Source organism: Mustela nigripes, chromosome 3, assembly GCF_022355385.1.
Source record: "Mustela nigripes isolate SB6536 chromosome 3, MUSNIG.SB6536, whole genome shotgun sequence".
Lineage (NCBI taxonomy): Eukaryota > Metazoa > Chordata > Mammalia > Carnivora > Mustelidae > Mustela > Mustela nigripes.
The window spans coordinates 46,298,413-46,312,958 of NC_081559.1; the positions used below are offsets into that span (position 1 = coordinate 46,298,413).

General features: G+C 45.3%; 1 protein-coding gene across 7 annotated transcripts in view; it reads left to right on the top strand.

The window, feature by feature from the left end:
* Positions 1-14,546, top strand: part of FARP2 (FERM, ARH/RhoGEF and pleckstrin domain protein 2) — a 112,462-nt gene that overhangs the window by 8,850 nt on the left and 89,066 nt on the right. For all 7 annotated transcript variants that reach the window (XM_059393925.1, XM_059393927.1, XM_059393928.1 and 4 more), the window contains exon 2: positions 4,996-5,216. In XM_059393925.1, the coding sequence (XP_059249908.1) occupies positions 5,013-5,216 (204 nt within the window). In that variant the 5' untranslated portion in view covers positions 4,996-5,012. The remainder of the gene's footprint in view (positions 1-4,995; positions 5,217-14,546) is intronic.

Sequence of the window (14,546 nt, forward strand, 5' to 3'; positions counted from 1 at the left end):
TTTTAAGATTTTATTTATTTATTTGACAGATCACAAGTAGGCAGAGAGGGAGGCAGAGAAAGACGAGGAGGCAGGCTGCCCGCTGAACAGAAAGCCCGATGCGAGGCTCGACCCCAGGACCCTGGGATCATGACCTTAGCTGAAGGCAGAAGCTTTTTTTTTTTTTTTTTTTTTAAGATTTTATTTATTTATTTGAGAGAGAGTGAGGGAGAGCATGAGAGGGGAGAAGGTCAGAGGGAGAAGCAGACTCCCCATGGAGCTGGGAGCCTGATGTGGGACTTGATCCTGGGACTCCAAAGGCAGTTGGCTGAGCGTCTGACTCTGGACCTCAGCTTAGGTCTTGATCTCAGGGTCATAAATTCAAGGCCCACACTGGGTTCACAACTGGACATGGAGCTTACTTTAAAAAACAAAACAAAACACTTTGTTTTTCAGGCAATAGAATTTTGTTTAACATCGAGTCAGAATATCTGATGGTCTAAATTATTGACATCTGTTTATTGTTAAGGCAACTCCTTTAAAAACCTAGCAAGTAAATTGTAAGGTCTGCAAATACTGTTTATGTCCAAAGTCATTTCTCTGCAGCAATAATATGTTTATATTGTGTTGAATTTGTTTGAAAGTAATGTTCCTTTTCGTGCATACACTGGCCTCTATCTCATATGGTTAGGTATGAAAGATAGGATAACAGGATTTTATCAGGTACTTAATTTTGGCTAGTAAATACTATAAATTAGTTGGAATCAAGAGCACATCTCCTTTCATTTTACCTTTACACTGAGTTGTCTTTCTCAAGCTCAGAGATTCTTAAGAGTGTAGAGGATGTGATTGACCATTCTCTCCCTCTATCATTTTCCAGAACAAAAAGTGGGCCAGGAGTGGGAAAGTGAGAGCTAGAGTTAGATCTCAGGTGTTCCGCCTTCTAGCTTCTACCTAGGCTGCTGATCTGCACTTCCCTGTTTCCCACAGGGCCTGCCTTATTATCCCAGCTTGGTGGACACCTTGCTGCCAGTGTGGGCTGCCCTTCCTCATGTTTGAGGGGCTGCGATGCCAGAGATTCAGGTCCTCATTGGTCCTTAGGCTTCCCACAGGTAACACAGCATTCTGGAGCACTTGCTGGGGCAGCATGTGCAAGAGCCCTGCAGCACTCTTCTCCCCAGGTTTCCAGCACCAAATGCCATTTCTGTGGTGATCCAACCAAGTCGCCTTCCAGGGGCCGGGGGAGCTGTATTCTGGAGGAGGGGTATGTTTGTGCAACACATGGCTGTGGATGGCCTGCCTGCCCTCCATCCTTTGTCAGCCCTGGGAGGTGCTGCCTTACAGCACTAGTTCCGACATTGTTGTTTCTCATTCCTTACATTGATTTAAGTACCTAGTTGCTTGTTTCAAAAAACGACCAGTGGTGCTGGCTAGGGAATAAAAGGACCTGTCTTGCTCAGCTGTAATGAAGACATGATGCAGAAGACTAGGGCCCAGGAGCTGGGTGAAAACTCCATCTGAGCGCTTGTGGCCAGCACTGCTGTGTATTGTAGGTACTTAAGAAAAATTCAGTGAAAATAAGCATCATGTTCTGTTTCCTGATCAGTATAGACATATGACTTATAATTCTCCTGAAAGAGGTAACTGAAAATATTTCAAGGGAGGTAGGTGTTGTTTTTGCACAACAGAATTTTAAACCCACTCCCTTTACGGCAGAGCATGGACTGTGCTTTTTCCTGGGAAGCCAGCTTTTCCAATAGACAGGGAGGGGGCTTCCTGGCCAAGTCCAGGCTGGACTTGAGTCGTGGCTCTGTCACTTCTGTGTTATGTGTTCTGTGGCAGACTATTTTTTTTAATAGCCATTATTTTTTAAAAGATTTTGTTTATTTATTTGACAGACAGAGATCACAAGTAGGCAGCGAGGCAGGCAAAGAGATGGGGGGGGAAACAGGCTCCCCGCTGAGCAGAGAGCCCAACTCAAGCTTGATTCCAGGACCCTGGGATCATGACCTTAGCCGAAGGCAGAGGCTTTAACCCACTGAGCCACCCAGGTGCCCCTAGCCGTTATTTTTGAGAGTAGTGTTGAGTTCACAGCCAAGTCAAGCTGTAGGTGCAGAGATCTCCGAATGCCCCTGTCCCTCTTAGGCACAGCTGTTCCCACTGTCAGCATCCCACCTCTGACAGACACACCTTTGTTAAAGCCTGCTTTGACATGTCATCACCCAAAGTCTTGACAGACTTCTGAGCTGAATTTTTCCAATTTCAAGATGGAGATATGTGACAAGGTGGTTTTTAAATTTTTTATTAAATCCGTTTAGAAGCTAAGTTTATGGTAGCATTAAATGTCAGTGCTGGAAATTGTATCCAGCTACAGAAATATTTTTAGGAATGAAGACTGCAAGGCATTTCATTCACACGGAAGGAAGATGGGAAAATAAACTGGAGTCCCTTGTACAGCCCTGGTTCTTTACATCATGGCTTACCTCTGGATTTCTGGAGAGGTTCTCTGGCAGCAGGAGAGGTGAGCAGGGACCCACATCTACTGTGGAGGGCTCCCAGGGCTGCAGAGTACCTCCCGTGCCAAGGGCTGTTAGTGGCCTTGCTGTGTTTCTAGTCTGTCTTGCATACTCTTATCCTTTTAACATTTATTTATAAGCACACGAGGCAAAACAAAGTAATTTCTGTCAAGTCATTTATTCCATCTAAAATTATTAAGAAAAAAGTCTAAATGAGAATATACAGTAGAATAAATGAGAGAAGTGACTTCTTAAAATAGGTTTTGGTTGTATATGTATTTTCAGAATTGTAGCTTTCCTTCAAGGGGAAGAATCGGTTTGGTGCCCAGGGTAAAACATCCCCTGGCTCCTTCAGAAGGACCTGCTCTTGGTGCATCAGTCACGGGTGAATGCCGGGAGCAGACCCAGGACTCACACGCCTCTGTTTGCACGTGGCACACACCCTACAGGTGGAGTGTTCCTCACTGCCCTCCCCTCCCTTTTGCATTAACTACTCACGTTTGTGAAATTGAAATGAAAATGTCATACTTAGGGTTCTCAGAACCTCCTATATGCCACATTTAATATTACCAGCATGAATATTAGTGATCTTCTAATGTGTTCTGTTTGTGACCATAGTTGTAGCCTTCCGCTGCTGCCGTCTGTACAGAGCATTGCCTAATGAGGCAGTTCATGTTCTTTGATGTCAGTACCATGAGTTAAGTAAATGCTTAGCAGACATTCACAGTAGGTATTAGTTCCTGCTCTCAGCGCACATACAACCTGGAGAGAGAATTCGGAGATGAATGTGATCCAAACGTGTCTGTCCACCAGGAGCAGCCCATTCATGAGCAGGAATGGGGGTGGGAGGTGTATCTGGCAGAACCCACATGCCGCCTTGTCATTTTGCTCACTCCTTTACCAGTTCACAGGAGTTCACCTGAGGGTTTTGGCTTTCTTGTGTTTTGCTGCTTATTTGATAAATCACATGTTTGTGAAAGTTCTCTCTCATGTGAGCTGGGAGACTTGTCTTTACTGGGTAGGCTTTCTTTTCTTTTCTTTTCTTTTTTAAGATTTTATTTATTTATTTGACAGAGACACATTGAGAGACAGGACACAAGCACAGGGAGTGGGAGAGGGAGAAGCAGACTCCTTGCTGAGCAGGGAGCCTGATTTGGGGCTTGATCCCAGGACTCTGGGATCATGGCCTGAGCTGAAGGCAGACTCAGTAACCCACTGAGGCACCCAGGCGCACCTGCTGGGTAGGCTTTAAGTGTGCAGCAGAGGTTGCTTGGCAGGTGACTGAGAGGCTTTTAAACTTAATTCAAGAGACAAAAGTTCATGAGATGGTTCTTCTCGATAACAAAATAAGCATGAAAGAGATGAAAGGGTCAGAGGACTCAGCAGTTAGGTTGGAGCATGAGGGAATGGATTGGAAATTAGTGAGATTAATTCTCTATTAAAATTACCTCAAATTAGTAGGAGGCTTGCCAAAGGCAACTGAGTGAAATAAAATAGTTTTTGTAGCAACTCCGTTCTTTCTTTAACATCTGGCATTTATTTTTTTGCCATACTTCTGTTTTACTGTTAAATATTTTTCTTGAAATTGACTTTCAAACACAAATACACAGATTTAAGAAAAAAATTTGCCATAAACAGAAGGAAACTATATTAATACAAAGAAAAGCAAGCCATAATGATTAGATTCAAACTGATACTTAGCCTCTTCTTTCTTTGTTAAAAATAGTAACGTGATTAACCCCATTCAACTTAATAGCCTGAAACTAAAAACCTTTCCTATGGTACAATGTGGAGGGTTGAAAAGGGCATGAGTGCCTCCCTGGGCCGTCAGTGTTTTCATGTGTTCAGCCAGTGGTGAGTGGTGAGAACAGGGACATTGTGAGGGCAGATAAGTGGTGCTGGGAAGGACCTGGCCTGGGGCAAATTCTCATCACACCAGGCGGGGTCCTGATGTGACTCTGGCAGCACCTGTGGAGGCTGATAAGACACCACTTCAAAAACCTGGGAGTGCAAAGCTGCCAAGAGCATCCTGGCTGTCCTCACCTGCTGTTCTTGGCATTCGCCTCCCTGTCCCCCAGCACAGTCATGTGCTGCCTGGTGTATGTGGCACCTGCTCCTCCTTGCTGAAATGTACCATCTAGCACTTAATCGTGTGGGGTTGGCACAGTGACTCTCTGGGCTGATGGAGAGAGGATGTGCCGGGGGACTCTAGGGACAGGCCACTGTTGGATGAGGTTTCGTGAGTTCAGTGAGGTGATGCACTGCCTGACTCGCAGAAGTACCAGAAAATACTGTCTTTGGGGATAGTGCTTGGTATTTTATGCTCCACCAATTTATGTGTGAGTAGAAGGTAATCTTAACTCTCTTCTGATATAAATGACTGTCTAGAAGTTGCAAAACTAGAGCAGAGAATTCCTGTGCATCTGATAATTTTTTAACATTGTTTTAATATCTAAATAATCATTAATGACTCTTTGGGGGTTTTTGCTTTGTTTTAAAGGATTTCGCTGGTGGAGAATGGGGGAGATAGAAGGAACATACAGAGTCCTGCAGACTCCGGGGACACGCTTGGGCAGCCCGACCCCCACAGGGGTGAGCACCCTCGAGCCTGGGCAGACACTCTCAGTAACAGCGGCACGGGCGTCAGCTAGAATGCAGGAGAAGCACCTTCACATCCGAGTGAAGCTGCTGGACAACACCGTGGAAATATTTGACATTGAGGTAAGAAGTGTAATGTTTGGAAGAATATTTCCTTACACTTTCTGAAGGTCAAGTATTATTCACCATATTCCATGTTGCTGATCAGACTTTGACTTTGCCTATTTAACAAGCTGACCACGAATGGCTTTAGTAGCACTAAGATCCTTGGAAACAGTGCGTCTGAGCTTCTCCTTTTATTTGGAAAGTGGTATTCTCCTGTCTCTCCTTAAAAATTCTGATGCATTGGTGCCTCGGTGGCTTGGTTGGTTAAACGTCCAACTCGAGATTTTTCCGCTCAGGTCATGATCTCAGTGTCCTGAAATTAAGCCCGGGTCAGGCTCTGTGCTCAATGGGGGTGTGCTTCTCTCCCTCTGTTCTTTTTCCCACCATCACATGTGCACACACATCACTCTCTCACTCTCTCTAAAATAAAGTAAATCTTAAAAAAAAATAAATATTTTTTAAAAATTAAAAGAAAATTCTGATACAACAGGGCCTTTCCATTCTTCTTCTGAAAGGCTGGCTGAATGCTATAGAGCACAAACCAGACCAAGACGGCCTCTGCCCCATTCTGCCTGGGCCCAGGGGGCAGTTAGCCTCCAGTAGGTTAGCTCCTCATCATAGCCCACCTTCTTGGAGTGAGAGGCCTGAGCACTCGGGATGGCCATGAGGAGGACTAAGCATTCACCATGCAGGGAACCTGGCATGTAGCATGGGATTTTTCTGTATCAGCAGTAATAGCATTTTTATTTTGAATATTCCCTAATACATTGCACTGGTGATGTTGGCAAAACCAGTTGAATATAACAAAAATGTGTAACTGTATATAAGTGTATATATATTTAAAGAATATTTTTAGAGCCATATAATACTTTAGAAAGCACTGATTTTCTAAATGGCATTACAATGAGTATGATTTTTTAAAATTACTTATTTTATTTTATATGTAATGCATGAATATGTTCTCTCTGTTCTAATATTTTCATATTGGTTTAAAGTATCTTTAGAAGTTTTTTCTGCTCTTGATGTCATAAAAGGAAGGACCAGAGAATGAATTTAAACTTTAGCAAGAGGTTTATTTGTGCTTAGGATGTCCATCAAGAAGTCAGGATGCTACATAGAAAATGAGATTATTGAGGTAGAGTCCAGGCTCTGAGGAACCTAAAGGAAACCTCTAGGCTCTGGTGGTGCCTAATTGCAAAATACATTGCATGGGAAGAGGGAAGGAGGGGGCAAGAGAGTGACCCATGGGGCAGTGGGGAGGGGACCAGCTGGAGGTCAGGGCTGTCCTCCAATTGTCTTGCCTCGGGCCCCAGGCACACCAGCCTCTCTCGCCTCTCTTGCCTGAGTGTTTGATGGCAAGTATCTAGTGCATAGACTCATAGTATCTGAACTCAGGGAGCCCTGAATGCTTCTTTTGAGGTCTTATTTGAGGAGGAAATCAAATACCATTTCATCAGGGCAGTAGTAATTAAAACTGGTAGGACCTGTCTGTCCCAACTTCCCAAGTCATTCATGTTTAGCCATAGGCAGCCTCTGCCAGGAAGGTAGTCCAAAAAAGGCAACCTTTGAACCCTGGAGAGCTAGTGGTTGGCCGTTGGCTCTCTTTGGCAGCATTTCCTAACTCCGCTTGGTACTCTTTGATGAATCACCTGCAGGAAAGGGGTTGAAGATCTGGGAGATTAGTTGGGGTCCCAAATCTCTACCAGCCAGGTGCTTGCAAGAGTTTCCACCATGTAGACATCCTTGATAAACACACCCACTGCAGTTTAGGTTCATAAAAATTTCAAAATTTTTTAAAAGAAAGGAAAGGAGGGGTGAGAGAGGAGAAAAGAACAGGAAGAACTGGACTATTTTAAAACTTTTTTTCAAAGCCTCTTTTTTTGTCCTGCTTAATGGTCTTTATCCACCAGCACTAGGACCAAGAAAGAAGAAAGCATACATTTATTGTTGAGTCATAAATAAGAGGTGATGCTTCTCTAAGATACACCCTATTATAATACTAAGAGTCTGGGTCACTTTATACATCAGGAACTCAGAAGTGACATTTTGTAAAGGTTTCAATATATTTAAAGCTTCTCAAAGTTGAGATTGTTGTATCCAGGAGGAAGAATCTCCTTGGCCCTTCTGGGTTCTTGTCGCTGGATGAAGAATCAGATTGTCGTGAGACAGATTAACTGACATAACTGACATAAATCAGACATAACAATACATGTATAGGGAATCCACAGATAAGGAAATTGCAAACACAGGCAACGTGATGCTTATATGAGCACAGGAGAGGGGCTGGGGCAGGGGCACAAAGGAGAGAGGGATCATTAGCAGGGGTGAGGGGGAAGAGGTCTGGGAACAGGGGTTGCTTATCCTGTAGAGAAGAGTCTCAGGTGAAAAGGAGTGTTAATAGCTCTCTTTCTGGTATGCACCGGCAGTTAAGGGGGTTATAAAGAGCTTTTCCTGAATCTGCTGGGTTTGGATTGCCTTTAACTAAAAATAATGTTCATGCCACAGTGGCCCATCTGGGGTGGCCTGGTCTTGGCCCTTGTAGTGCTTCTGTTAATCAGGTATAACCATCATACTCATTTCCATGCAGGTGTGTTATTTTGATAAGCCTGGCAGAGTCAGAGTCAGAAATTAAAGAATCACATTGCTGCCACATACCCCGAGTTGGGTGGGCTGCTTCGTGAATTGTATTACCCACCAATGCATACCTTTCAGGAAGAGTTAAAATTCAGTTTATTTTTGTAAGTTTTTTGTATTCAGCTTCAAAATACCCTGTCTTCTATAATTATATCAATTGGTTTTTGTAAGTAACCACTCCAAACCTAGTAACTTAAAACAACAAATTCTGAATGCATGTTTGAGTATTGGCTTGAGAGACTCTTCTGGTCTGGGCTGGCCTAGAGAGGCTAGTGGTCTAGGATGACATGTCCATGTTTCGAACCCCAGCTAGAACCTCTTTCCATGTGGAATGTCACCATCCAGGGAGCTAGCTGTGCCTTACCTGCATGGTGACAGAAATGTTCTCAGGAGTGCAAGCTGTTTAACTGATCATAGCAAACCATCAGGCAAGCCCCTTTTCCGGGAGCACGAAGCAATAGGGCTACCTTGATGGAGGAGTGCCAAGGAATTTGTGGCCATTCTTTAGAGTTTACCACAACAGCTGTTGCCAATAGATGGGGAATGTAGTCTCTGGAAAGACTACTGTCTCTGTGAAGCTCTAATATCTCCTGTTAGTGGGCTAGTCTCCTGTGCCAGGCAACACGCTTTGTGGGGCCTACCCCAAAGCAAGCCACCTGGCCTTCTCTGGGGGGATGTGCTTCCCCTATAGCCCTCCATGAGAGGCTGGCCCAAGAAGGTAGGTTTGCCCTGATCCTTTCTCCCCAGTGTCTCCCATGAGCCATGGCTCCAAAGATTTAAAATATCCAGAGATAGAAGCTGGTTGCCCTGGATGCCCCTTAGTGATCCACCACCACTTGTCCTCTGACCTCTGGTAACTGAAGGGACCTGAGTTCCCACCTCAGTGAGTCACACATGGAAGCTGCACCAGGTAAGCTGTTGCACAAAGGAAACTATTTACTCCAAATAAGGAGATCCCAGGGAATACGTTCCAGAGCCGTGACTCCCTGAGCAAGGGTGGATGGAGTCCTTGTGTTTAGGGTTAGGATGAATCCTCAGAAAGAGGAGCCTTGTCACTATATATAGAGGTGGGCACAAGGTCACGCGTGCGCCTCAAGGAAAGACTAGTGATCCTCTTTGGGCAGAGGTCTTAGTGTCATAATGAGGTCAGGGTATCGGTTGGCCATTCCGAGGTCCATGTGCACAGGCATGAGTCCTTGAGTCAGGGGCGGAGCCACTGGCCCCGGGTGGTCCAAGCAGTTGTTATTGCCCAGGGTAGGGGGCGGCAGGCAGGGAGCAATTTTAGCATCCTTCATGGGATGCTTTACCTGTTGGGTTTTGGCCCGAGTTAAGAGATCAGCTGGAAAGAAGAGCTTCAGGGAAAACATGGGTTTGAAGGTCAGTGGGTACAAGCAGGTGGGCAGTAAATGTCAGGTCTTGGGGTCTAATTGGTGACACTGGCACACTCCGCCCTTTATATCTGAACTAAGAGACACAGGTTGTGGTCTGGTGGTGTTGGCTGTTGTGGGGTGGTGCACACTTGAGGTGTGGGGCAGTAGGCATGCAGAGCACCGAGACCGCAGGCCAGGTCTCTGTGGGCAGCACAGAAGGCAAGTCTCCATGAAGACACTCCCTCTCCCAGAGCTCCACTGCGGTCTCCTCCCAGGAGACGAGACTTTGTTTGATGCACTGTTCAGTCCTCGGCCTTGCTCTGTAAATATGTGTTAAATGGAGGAAATAAAAAGGTAGATGGGGTTAACATCCTTTCTTCGAGCGTGTTTTGAATTTCTCCCTCTAGAGGACAGTTTTCTGACCTTAGATTCAAGTGTGTGGCTTTGTTTGTTTGGGGGTTTGGGCATCTACACCCAGACGATGGTCTGCTTACTTGGTTTGTTTTTACTTCAGTCTTGGCAGCAGTGTCTGTGGACTTGGTAGGTTGATGCACTGACACAACCTTGGAAAACACTGGCTTCTGCACATAGATGGTCACAAATCACTGGCATTGTATAGAATCCCTGGTTGCTATTGAAGGGACTTTCTTAACTGAGGGAAGAATTTGACATTTAGTTATTTTTGAAATGCTTACATCTTGCTTCAGTGAAAATACAGGGCCTGAAGACTTCCCTGTTGGTGTTCACGCCTCTTTCTGTGCAGAGGGTGTTGTTTCATGTTGGTCTTCAATAAGTAGGACAGCCTTGGCCATCCTCATTGTATTTGCTTCAGAAAGGTGAGCTACAAGCCCATAGTTTTATTTCCATTGCCCATCTCCCAGAGCTTGACATCAGTGCTCACCACCTCATTAATGGTACATGTTTCAGGTGCTTGCTAACATGACTACAGAGGAGCTCTGGGAGCTCACTGGGTGTGGGAGGGTTTTGCTCCAGATTTTGCTCCAGTTCCTTCTTTCTAAGGCCAGATCACACAGATTGTCTAATTCTTGCTGCCCATGAGTCAGCAGGGCTTAAAGCCAGAAGCAAGGGTCTGCTGTTTTCCAAACAAGATTTAATGGTGTTGAAGTCGAGCCGAAACTCTTGAGCACCCCTGAGATAAAATTCACACACCATACAATTCACCCATTTGAGGTGTACATCTCTGCAAGTTCTTGTATGTCCACAGACAGTAGTCAATTTGAACATATCTTTGTTGCCTTGAAAAGAAACGTGGGCACCTGGCTGGCTCACTTCATAGAGTGTGCAACCCTTTTTCTTTTTCTTGAGAGAACGTGCACTTACATGTGCACTAGCACACACGGTGAGGGGAGGGGCAGAGCGAGAGACCTTCCAGCAGACGCCTGGCTGAGCCTGAGGCGGGGCTCCATGACCCAGTATCATGGCCTGAGCCGAAATCAAGAGTCAGATGCTAGGGCCCTGGGTGGCTCTGTCCGCTGGCTCAGATCGTGATCTCAGGGTCCTGGGATTGATCCCCTTGTGGACTCCACAGTGGGCAGGGAGTCTGCTTGAAAATTCCCTCCCAGTGCACCTTCCCCTCAAGTCCCCCGTGTGTGTGTGTGTGTGTGTGCGCGCACACTTGTGCACACCCTCTCTCTCTAAAATCAATAAATTAGGGGTATCTGTGTGGCTCAGTGGTGAAGCGTCTGCTTTCAGTTCAGGTCATGATCTCCGGGTCCTGGGATCGAGCCCTCTGTTGGGCTCCCTGCTCAGCAGGGAGCCTGCTTCTCCCTCTCTGGCTCCCCCTGTTTGCGCTTTCTCTTTGTCAAATGAATAAATAAAAATCTATAAAAATTAAGAACAAATAAATAAAAGAGTTAGACACTTAAGCCACCCAGGCATCCTGAGCGTGCAGCTTTTGATTTCAGAGCCATGAGATCAAGCCCTGTATCAGGCTTCCCACTGCGCATGGAGCCTGCTTAAGGTTCTTTCTCCCTCTCCCTCTGCCCACCCCACCAAAACTTGCTCTCTCTCTCTTACCCTTCCTCTCAAAAAAAGGAAACCTTGCAGGCTTGCACCATCACTTACCTGCCCTGTCCCCTCTCCCTTTAGTGCAAGCAAGCAGGAATGTACTTCTGCCTCTGTAGGCCACATGGCTCTGGACATTTCGTCTGCATGGGGTTGTACGTGGTCTTTTGTGACTGGCTTCTTTCACTGAGCATCATGTTTTAGGGGTTGATCCCTGCTGTAGAATGCATCATGACTCTCTCTTTTTTGTGCCCAAATAATACTCCGGTGTATGGATAGGCCACATTTTGTTTATTCAGCCATCAGCTAATGGGTGCTCCACCATTTGGCCGTTACGAGTAATACTGTTGTAAACATTCACACACACGTTTGTGTGGACATATGTCTGTTGCTCTTGAGTATATACTGAGGAGTGGAATTGCTGAGTCAAATGGCAACTGCTCAGTTATTTGAGGAACTGCCAGACCGTTTTCCAGAGTGTCTGGCTTCACATCCCTCCAGCGGGGCCTGAGATCTCCATTCTGTCTGTGTTCTCACCTATACTTGTGTTATCTGGCTTTCTAATTCTACTCAGCAAGCATGACGTGGCAGCTCATTATGGTTTGAGGTGAAATTCTAAGTTACTTTTAATGGCTAAAGAAGGGCAGGTTTTGGGGGTGCCTGGTGGCTCAGTCATTAAGCATCTGCCTTCAGCTCAGGTCATGATCCCAGGTTCTGGGATCGAGCTCCACATCGGGCTCCCTGCTCAGGAGGAAGCCTGCTTCTCCCTCTCCTACTCCCCCTGCTTGTGTTCCCTCTAGCTGTGTTTCCATTAAATAAATAAATGAAATCTTAAAAGGGGGGGGCAGGTTTTGAACACAAAATATAAGAATTGTGCCACTAAACATTCAGGTTGGTTCCTTGGGGAGATCATGAGTAGTTATGAGGCTAACCCATCACAGAACCCAGGTACGCCTGTGGGATGACCCTTCCTACATACCAGGCTCATGGAGGCCGCTGAGAGAGCACAGCTGAGGGCCTGCCATGGCATACCTGAGGGGACGGAGCCGGCCCAGAGCAGAAGTTTCAGGTTTCCTTCAGCATCTCGTTGTGAATTTATAGAATGAGGAACTTTTATTGACACTGTACTTTAAGTTACTTATCTCATTTGTAAGTAACAGCTACCAGTACCCTTGATTCCCTGTGTCCGCATAAATCACTTGCTGCCACCAACTTAGACTTACCCGGACTTTGTAAGATAGGTGACATACACTTTGTGGGTCTTTATGTTGATAACTAATGAAGTTAGAATACTTTCTGTGTGGAGGGTGTTTATCTGGTGGTATGGGGAAGGGAGAGAGGCCTGCACAGCAAAGAATGGGGAGCCATCTGCCTCGGCTTCAGTTGTGTCTCATTTCAAGTGACATTCGACATTTACTGATGGGGGTTTTAGCTACCTGTAGTCCAGTCACTGGCCACTTTTTTTTTTTTTTATCTAGTAAAGTCTTGATTTGTTTTTAGTTGATTAAATGAATTTTGTGGTTTTGAAAATAGAAATCTGGCCATAGCTGTAGAAAGTCTTTTTTTTTTCTGAACCGTAAAAGAAACCATCTGGAAGCCATGAGACAGCTTGTCTTGTCCTGTGTGCCGAGTCACAGGATAGATGTGCTCTCCTTCCATGACATGCTAAGTGTGCAAGGCATGTAAACATCATTCCTGATGCAGTACAGGGAGAGGCCTTCTCCTAGACTTCAGAGCAAGTTTTCTAGAACAGATACACCCACAGTCATTGATAATTTACCACCAGCTTTAGGAACTAATGGGAATTTTAGCTTTTCTATTATCTGGAAGCTGGTAATGTGGAAAAGGTGATATTTAGTGATTAAAAGGTGATAGTGATTCCTCACCCATGGAAGTGAACATCCTGTGCCTTTGCTGACAAGTGGGGAGTGAGTTCTAATGAATTAGAGTTGATGAATTATGAGTTGATTATTCAACTTTTTTGCTCACATTCTCCTTTTTATCATATTTAAAATTTGGGGAGTGGGTTTGCTTTTTTTTTTTTTTTTGAGAATTAGAAAAGCTTTGTTTAAATATGCGACAAGTGGGAGGACAAAGACTCAGTCATGAAGTTCATGCTAGTTGCTATTCTAGTAAAAACTTAATGTTTTCCTTCTGGCCAGGAAGAAATAGTCAAAATTCCAGAAAGTATCATAGCCAGATGTTTGTCATTGCTCCCACATGAACATCCTAAATATGGCAAATAAGCCGCCTTAGAACTTATTTTGGTCTGATCTCAGAAGAAAAGTTAGTAATTCACCCTCTGAATTTGGGGATAATATAGGCTTTTTACAAAAGCTCTTATGTATTTCTAGTATATACAGTTATTATATGACTCGGTCCTAGCTTTAGAGCCCTGTTATTTTGTCTGAGAAAGTTGGTCTGTTTCTTTGACCCTGATGCCCAGGAATGTGGCAGGGTGGTACTGGGCAGGGATGTGGACATTTTTATTCTCAATGACCGAGTCGTGGCATCAGAACTCCCAGTGCCGGCTCCCCCAGCCAACCCCAGCATGCACACAGCACGAGGTCAGCGTACACAGTATCTTAGATGTGATCATGACTGGCAATGAAGCTATACCAGCAGATGGAGACACAAAGGGAACTGTCTTCCTCCTGACCTTTGTACCAGTGAGAGTGCCATCAGTACAGTCACATAATGGGGTTCTTGCAGGGTGTCAGCGGAGGGTCATCGACACGTTTTCTTGACTTGGAATGCCACTCTTTGGGCATCTGAGTTCTGGCACCTGGTGGCTTTATCTCCTGTTCTCAGCAACCCCAGCAGGAGATGGAGATGATGGAGATGCAGGGATAGAATGACCTCCCAGGTGAGCTGTGAGCCTGCTCTCATGACCATCCCCATACTGTCTCTAGAAACCCTTGCGCCCTGTACATACTTAGCCCCATGATACTTCCATTTCTCACCTGAAAGAATTTGGTTCTGCCGCGGTTTGTCCAGTGAGGCCCGAGAGCTGAACTTATATCTGATTTACTGACTTGGTCTTTGAACCATAACTCTCCTTCAGGTCTTTTCATCTCTTCCCTGAAATTTTGGATACCTGCATTCTTGGCCTAGCTCCCCACAAGTAAGTGGCCCACTTGAGAATGGATGCTTGGCTGCTGAGCTCTTCTTTGGGGCCCCCAGGCCCAGGATGCTCATCCCCCCTTTCTGTGGCTGGTTCTTTCTCTCTATCCCTAAAGAATCACTACGTGGGGCAATTTAAAACCAAATTTTAAATATGAACCCTTGGGGTGCCTGGGTGGCTCAGTTGTTAAGCGTC